Below are 8,751 nucleotides of genomic sequence, written 5' to 3' on the forward strand. Positions count from 1 at the left end.
GCTGATGTATGTTTTTGATGCCTTTTTTAATATTCTACCATGGTACAGCTGGCACACTGGGACAATGTGCTGCTTATCACCTGACGGGTTGCCAAGGAAACAATGGCGGTTTTCAGCTGTTGCCGTGACAACAAAATGGGGGGACTCCAGTATTTAATTTGTTGAGATGAGGAATGCAGACAGGTCTGCGAGTAGAAGGTGGGGCAGGAGGTGTTGGGGGGGATCTGATTGGAGCAGAGTGCTGTCGATGAAACAGACACACCTCCCTCTGAGGTCTGTCTAGGATAGGATAAATAGGTGACTCACCACCAGCCAGGCAGGGGAGTCTGCAGCAGTACGCCTTCTACTGGACTGATAGAGCCTTAAACACCAGACTAGCTATCATAGTTGTTTTAACTGTACTCTGCCCTAACAGTTCAATCAAGAGAGAATGACACAGCTGGTCTTTAGCTCTAGACTGCACAGCAGTCTCATCACACACCTTACCTGTCAGTGTCATCGCACACACACACTTCACCTGTCCTATAGGCTGCATAGTGTCATCACACACACACCTCCTTCCTGTCCTCAGGGGTGAGGGAGCAGTTCACACATGTAGACTAGACAGGTCATGTATAGTAAGGAATAGGGTTTGTGTGCGTGACAGCAGGGCATCCTATCTAATCCTGACTGAAGACCTGCAATTGGCCTGACATCTATTTATACTTCCATATTGTACAAATGTAGAATTTCTACCTAGCCACACCTACCAGCTACATTATACACAGTTACAGGAAGTCCAGGTCTGTGAGCAAACAGCTTTATGGTTCTGTCATAGATGAGTCCAGCCTTTTGTAGCCTTGTCCTGATTGGCTAGCTGTGATTCTAGTCCTTTTAGCCTCGTTCTGATTGGTAATTCATGATTCCAGTCTTCTTAGCCTCGTTCTGATTGATTGGCTAGTTGTTATTCTAGTCTTGACTGGCTAGTCATGATTCCATCGTCTTCTGAACCTATTTGTAATTGGGCAATACCCTTTGAGGAGGGAGAGTGAAACTTAATGTCTCTGTCTCTCATAAAGTCAATATAAAGGTTTTGTGTCCCGGCAGACTCCATCATGGTGTTCTTCCTAGTTGTTTTCAGTCTCCCAGGCAGACCGACAGATGGTATAATCTCTCTATCCTTGCTGCCCTCCCTCGTACAGACCTGCCCCGCCCACTACAGCCTGTTTTGTCAGGCCTGTGACAGCTGACCAGAAAAGATGAACTAGGTCAGAGAGCCACTGCCCAGCACCTCTCTCTTTCCATGCTCCCTCCCTCTATCCAGGTCTCTCTCTGTTCTTCCTTTCACACAGTTGTGCTCCCTGCCCAGGCATGATGCTGGTTGTAATGTTAATGTCTGTGTTGCTTCTGCTCATCCAGTCAAAGGAAGCAACATACCTGGAACTTTTCAGACATGGAAATGGCTTGCCCAAGACTTTCTTTTAGACTGCTGCCAGTCCTATGAAATAGTTGTGAGTAATGCTTTCAGAGTAGTACATTAGTGTCCATGTGGTTTAAAACGATGGGAGGGGCCCTCATAAGGAGATATACACACAGTTGATTCTTGTCTAACAACTGTAGTGCTACACTCAGTACTAGTTAGTTTTTCCACCGTGGAATTTCCTGTGATTCTCTGGAATCGCAACGTTTCTGGTCCTGGTTCAAGTCTCGGCCATGAATGGCTCCTGTCTGGCCAGGCTTTGTTTTCCTCTGATAATCTTCCCCTGTTTAGACTCACACACTGCTCGTCCCTCTGTTTAAATGGCTATATGACGCTCCCATAAACATGAATGCAGCAGGAAGCCAGTTGCTCAACTCAACTCAGTCTACCGTGGAAGTGAAGTCGCTGCAGTAGTGACTCATAATGACCTTCTGAAGAAACATGATCTACACAGTACATTATCTATCGACTGTTGTAAACACTCAGGATGTGGCTGTGGTGTCGTTTTGACGGTAATATATGATTGACATAGTTTCTGTGCAGGGAGAGAGAGAAGGATCTCTTGGTCAGCGCATATAGCCCTGTCTCAATATGGATAGATGAAGTGGAGACCCATGGGGTCAGGAAATGGTATTTGTGTTATCATTGGTTGTGTGATGTACTGTAACAGACAGTATAAAGAATAAACTGATGAGGGGCGGCTTGTTTGTTATGTTGATGAGAAGAGAAAAATAGTTTATGCAAGTGGTCCCCGCAGCTGTTGCTTAGACAGAGGCCTGGATAGCAGATGTTTTTTATTAGAGCTTACTTTAGATGAACGTAAATGGGGAGTTTTATGACAAATGGCATATCATATTTATTATGAAGGGGCAAACTCTGTGTACACATTGATGACCGATGACATTTGGAGTAGTCTCCAGCCAAGAGTGAAAATGTGGATATTACTGGCTCTATTGAAGAAGTTGTGTGGAACGTGAAACTTCAGTTTAAAGTGATTATTATAATGAAAGCAAGCTTTCTGAAATATTTGATTTTCCTATTTATAAGTGTGTGAGTTTTAAACTGTACTGAGCCCTCTCCTCTTCCTCTGTGTCTTACAGACGTTGAAGCGCAAGGAAAAGGAGTATGAGCATGAGATGGAGAGACTGGCGCGGGAGAAGATCGCTACTCAGCAGCGATTGGCTGAGCTGAAGAACGAGCTGAGCCAATGGATGAATGTCATGGAGATCGACCGTGTTCTCAGACAGACGTTTCAACCAGAAGACGACCAGGCTTCTACCTCTACTGCCTCAGGTACGCTCAATCAATCCATTAATCAGTCAAATTAATTTAGAAGCAGTTTATAAATAATGACACTAACAGTTGTCACCAAGTACTTTACAGTAATCATACTTGTAATGTGTACCTGGGTCTTTCTGTGAACTAGGGTACCAGTGGGGATTTCTTACACAGAACAACAAGTTGCAATTCATTGATAATCTGCCTTTTTTTTCCTTCATGTCATTACATTAAACCTCTTGGATGTAAAGTCCCCTGTTTTGGAAACCTGTGTGGTTATGGTACCGGGTCCTACTGACATTTTAGCTTATAAATCGATCTATGGACACCATCGTAATAGGATGCATTGAGCGGTAGCCTTGATTCTCATGGACACAGGAGTATCTATTTTTTTCCCCGTGTGAAGCAGGATGTGATATCTGACACCACTTGAAGCTGGGATGTCCCTCCTACCGTTTCATTCGCTCTTCCAACTGTCCATCAACTCCTGGCGGAACCCGGTGCCACAGCCACTAACAATGTATATTTCTGGAATCCATACATCATAGCGCAGCAGGAGAGTGGTTTGTCGCTGTAGCACATTCCAAGATCGATTTTTATAGCCAGTAATGTAAAATAATGAATAGATTTTAAACAAAATTATTTCTGTTTGTCGTAGACAAACAAGATTAATATGAGCTGAAAGGTGTGTTCCTAACGAGTATCCGGAAGCCAAGCTAGAGCTCTGAGACTTTCACAGAGATGGGGGCGAACCTTTTGATCGAGAGACCTTTAAAAAAATATGCACATTTTCTCTAAGACTTAACATAGACATATGTATTTTACAGTTACAAGGTGAAGTCCAATCGTTTGTAATTTGATTATACTATATTTAGAAAGCATATGTCATGTCAAGCTTTATTCATAGTTTTGTTGAATAGGAAATGTAACATATTTTATAATTGTATAATTTGTACTCTGTGCTTGAACTTGTCTCCTCAAGTGACTATACCTCAGCAATTTATAACATATTTGAACCTTGGCGTATGCAGCATTAGTTGTTTATGATAAATAACTATTGGGGATTATGTAGATCACATTTTCGATTACATTGTTACATTTAACTGATTTAAGATCTAAGGGGGATCATGGCTATATTTAAAACATGTTTAACCCTGTATCATGTTTGGTGTCCTGGCTGATTTGTCCAAAATCTTGTGACATAAACCATTACAACCCCTGTCTGCCATTTATACACCACTACAATGCCATTTATACACCACTCCAATGACACTACAATGCCATTTATACACCACTACAATGCCATTTATACACCACTCCAATGAAACTACAATGCCATTTATACACCACTCCAATGACACTACAATGCCATTTATACACCACTCCAATGACACTACAATGCCATTTATACACCACTCCAATGACACTACAATGCCATTTATACACCACTCCAATGACACTACAATGCCAGTTATACACCACTCCATCACTACAATGCCATTTATACACCACTACAATGCCATTTATACACCACTCCAATGAAACTACAATGCCATTTATACACCACTCCAATGACACTACAATGCCATTTATACACCACTCCAATGACACTACACTGCCATTATTTCAGCGATTTATGGGAGTGCAAGTTGTCATTATCAAATATTAATCAGTTAAATTAGACATTAAACTTGAGTCCTGGATCTAACAGACAGGTTTTTGTATTGAGATCTCAGAAATGCAGTAACTACATGACATTTTCTGTCTCCTTATGTTTACGTGGTGAAAACAGTTTTCATGGGTGCACAAATCCAAAAGAACGTAAGCATTGCAAAATATAATGCTTCTAGCTGGAAGAGTCACCTCACCTTGATACTGTCATTTAACGTGGTTCTTCAATAATTATGCATAATACTTGTTAGATGCGAATTTGGTGTCCAGCTGATTTCTTACCCTGATATTTTCACACATCTGATCCGGGAAGGAAATTTCCAAAAGACAGTCAAGTGATTAACAGCTTTTGCACAAACCAAGTGCTGCAGTGATGGTGTTTGTGATGAATGTCCAGAATATTTTTGTCTCATGCGATATGCCATTGAAGACCGTTGTGCCTGGATCCACATTGGATCTGATATCCCTAGTGAATTGATGTTGATCGTTTGTTGTCTGCTTGATTTACAGCAGGTTCTCGTTAGATTTAAAAGCGGAAGCATCAAGGTAATGAGTTTGTCCAATCCCAGGCACAAAAGCAGTCTACTGTGTGCAATTGTGTAGGATGGCCTATTGTGCAACACCCAACACTATTCCTATGAATTATTCTGGATATAATGATGACAAATTACATAGTTTAGTGGCTTATTCATAATTTAATCTGGTAATGACGTGTTTCATTTTCCATGTTAAACAATACAAGGGGCTTGAAGTAGACTACATGAACTTGGGTTTCCATACAAATCCACGCCTGGGATTGAAATGGTGAGATTTAGTTCTATCGCTATTCATGGTTTCTGCGTCGGCCACATTGGTTACATATAAAAACATCGCTATGCATCCAATCTATTTAGACAGGTAATAATAATATCAAGGCCTAAAAATGCATTATTGGTAATGGCTTACTTTATGAATAGGGAGGGGTTCTATATTAGGCACTATGTACAATTTATATAAATTGTATAACATTGAGGTCCTTCACAATTCCAGTGCTTGGGAAAAGTCCCTGAAAGTCTGACTATAAGCAGGGTTCATTAGCAAGTTAAAGGATGTATAGTCCTGTTGTTGTATAGCAGGAGTTATGTGCCAATTTGCATATTCACTTTCATTCCTCTAAGTACACGTGGAACTTCATGAAAATCATTTTTGTTTCCCCCCATTATCTACACTTGTTCCTACACAGTGTTATAAGAATGTACAAAGTGATGAAATCTGAGATGTAATTTACAATCAAAGGTAAAGTTATTAACATATGTTCTTTCTGTGTCCCAGAGGGTGAAGACGACATGGATGAAGAGAATGTTCCGGCAGAACCGACAGCCTTACCCACCATGCCTCAACAAGCCATACAGCCTGAGTTGTGCAAGACTGTGACCTCCACTCCCATAACCCCCACTACCTCCAACCTCACCCAACACATCTCCAGCCAACACAAGGCCCAAACATACCCCCAGCCCCAGCTTCACCCCCACCTGCTGTCAGCCCTGCCTGTCTCGGCTACGTTCTCCACCCCAACATCCAGCATCACCACCACCCCTATCCAGGCCCTCTTATCGGCCCACACACACATCGTAACCTCCCCTAGCACCCTCTTCCCTGCCCACACACACATCGTAACCTCCCCTAGCACCCTCTTCCCTGCCCACACACACATCGTAACCTCCCCTAGCACCCTCTTCCCGGCCCACACACACATCGTAACCTCCCCTGGCAACCTCTTCCCGGCTCACACACACATGGTAAAGGCCCCCAGCCTGCAGCCCACGGTCATCGCCCACGGCTCGGCTTCCCACGCCTCCGTCATCCAGGCCGTCAACCACGTCATCCAGGCCCAGACTTCATCTGGAGGAGCCAAGCACCTCACCCACCTAGCCCCCTCCTCCTCAGCCTCCATGCAGCTGGCCCCAGGTCACCACCAGCCCATCGGACACATCACCGTCCACCCTGTTACCCACCTGGGCCAGCACCATTTACCCACCATCTACCCCCAACCTGTGGCTGTCACCCAGCCAGCCATGGTGGGCCACATCACCCATACCATCACACATGCCCAGGTCAATGGTACTGTCCCCAACCAGGGCACAACCACCATCATGGGAAAGCAGATGGGAGTTGGTGCCCAGATGGTGGCACATCACCCACAGCTGCTGAACCCTGTAACTATGGTGACCATGCCCTCATTCCCCGTTAGCACTTTGAAGCTAGCCTGATTTCTGAACCAGGCCAGAGCCATCCTGAAGCTAGCCTGAGAACCAAGTACATGAACAGGCCACACCCACCCTGAGGTGGCCAGAGTCAGACCTGGAGACCATCTGCCCCAGAGCAGACCAGCCGAAGAGGAGCCAGCCCAGACTCCGAGCCCAAGGCAGGCCCAGAGCGAGGCAGGCACCAGGACTACTGTACTGACAAACAAATGGAAAAGTCTTCATACTGAACGCAGTCCCTATATTCACTGATGAATCACAAGCTGCTGCATTAACTAACCTGAGGCAGTACAGCTGTCTATAAGGAGTAACTCAGAACATTCCAAAAAGAAACACCTTTATAATGGTTGAGGTAAAAGAGCCAATGTTGTTGTTGGGCTGAGTACGATGTCCAGGAGGATCATCTTGATGTTATTGTACAGGATGCAGTGGAGAGGATCACATAGACACATTTTCTCTGGCCCTCAGTGTTCATATCTGCAGAAGCGAAACAGCAACTAAGAGTGAGAAAAGGGGAGTCCTCGAATGTTGAATGCAGTCAGACCTGCATATATTCACTCCAGATCGGTTTTATATTTCTGCTACATGTATTCCACAGCCAAGAGTATTTAAAAACCACACTACAAATGACTGATGGTGCCACTATCAAGCACCGAGGTATTAGATTTAACTGAAGTCTACCACTAATGCCAGGGCATACGTCTACCAATCATCTGAGTGCTGATCTACGATCTGTCCATATAATCTTATTCATTATGATTTAAAAGGCTAAACTGATTCTAGACAAGCACTCTGAGGCGCTTTGTGGATACGGACCCCTGATCTGACCATTCAGAAGGCAACGAGTCCAATTTCAGACGGGCTGAATCGGGGTCAGAGAGACAGGCAGTGTGTGATTGGTGGGTGTTGTTGGCGTGTCAGCATGGGATCAGTTTGTGTGCGTGCTCTAACAACTAAGCACCATAAAGGACCACATTGAGAATATGATTGCAGGGACCTCCCCCTCTACCCAGGCACATGGCTGTGGAGTCAAACCTAAAACATGGCCTGGCCTAGCCATGCCATGTGCTCCCCTCCTACTGCAGCACTGTCATATGGCTCCACAGGCTCCCCCTGCTGGTAAAATAAAAACAGCATGTAAAACAGACAATGGTCAATGAGCAGACTATTTTGTAATGACATGTATTCAGTGGATGTGGCCCAAGCAGGAATCCAACCCAAAATGTCAGCATTCCCACCATGCACATGTGAACGTGATGACTTTTCATGAAACTGAACCACTCAATTTAGCACAGGATGAAAATGACAATACTCAAGTGACTACATATTGCCTCATTTGTTTTACTAATAGCAGGAACCAGCATAGCAGGCACAAGCACTGCAAATCGTTCCTGGAGTATATATATATATATATCTATGTGTAATATAGTGAGGAATGTCTTGTTTATTGATTGTGTTGCAGCAGTGAACTTGTTAAAACAAAGGCCTTTGGCAGTGTTATGGTAGAGAATTTAAATGAGGCAGTTTGGGGTTAAACAACATTGTAGGGCAGTCACCTACGAAGCACTCTGACATCTTAACCTCTTTCTCCACCAACCATATTATCTGGTATGCCTGGTCATAACTTATCTAGATTCAATGTTTGCCTTCCACTACACTTATGACGACCTGTGTAGCCAACATTAAACTTTTAACTTCTAGCAATTTGATCTGCTACTTAACCACAATTAAACTGGTTTACAAATGGTGTCCCTCTTCACTTAATCTGAATGTTTTTAGGTGCGTTTGTGAGAACAGTGGACATGGTAGGAGTCTTCATATTATGCTCATATTTATAAAGAAAATATAAAACATTGAATGGATTGTGTGTAAGATTTGTTGCATGTAGATTGATTTGGGTTCATAGACTTATGCTAGCCGTTTTCTGGGATAACATTGTTTTCCCTTTGGATAGTTCTATATTGCCTGTACATTTTGGGTTGCGTTTAGATCTTATTGTCCATTATGTAAAAAGAGGAAAAACATTTATGCATAAGTGAACAATGCTTAAGATACTTACATCTTACGTTTGTAAAAACTTCTTGCTTTGGTCATTTTTAG

The 8,751-nt window shown here is 43.4% G+C and overlaps 1 protein-coding gene across 3 annotated transcripts in view; it reads left to right on the plus strand.

Annotated features, from left to right (window-relative positions):
• Nucleotides 1-8,509, plus strand: part of LOC115141779 (max-binding protein MNT-like) — a 30,677-nt gene extending 22,168 nt beyond the window's left edge. For all 3 annotated transcript variants that reach the window (XM_029680970.2, XM_029680971.2, XM_029680972.1), the window contains 2 exons: nt 2,560-2,752; nt 5,720-8,509. In XM_029680970.2, the coding sequence (XP_029536830.1) occupies nt 2,560-2,752; nt 5,720-6,657 (1,131 nt within the window). In that variant the 3' untranslated portion in view covers nt 6,658-8,509. The remainder of the gene's footprint in view (nt 1-2,559; nt 2,753-5,719) is intronic.
• Nucleotides 8,510-8,751: the final 242 nt, after the last annotated feature.

Source organism: Oncorhynchus nerka, linkage group LG14, assembly GCF_034236695.1.
Source record: "Oncorhynchus nerka isolate Pitt River linkage group LG14, Oner_Uvic_2.0, whole genome shotgun sequence".
Classification (NCBI taxonomy): domain Eukaryota; kingdom Metazoa; phylum Chordata; class Actinopteri; order Salmoniformes; family Salmonidae; genus Oncorhynchus; species Oncorhynchus nerka.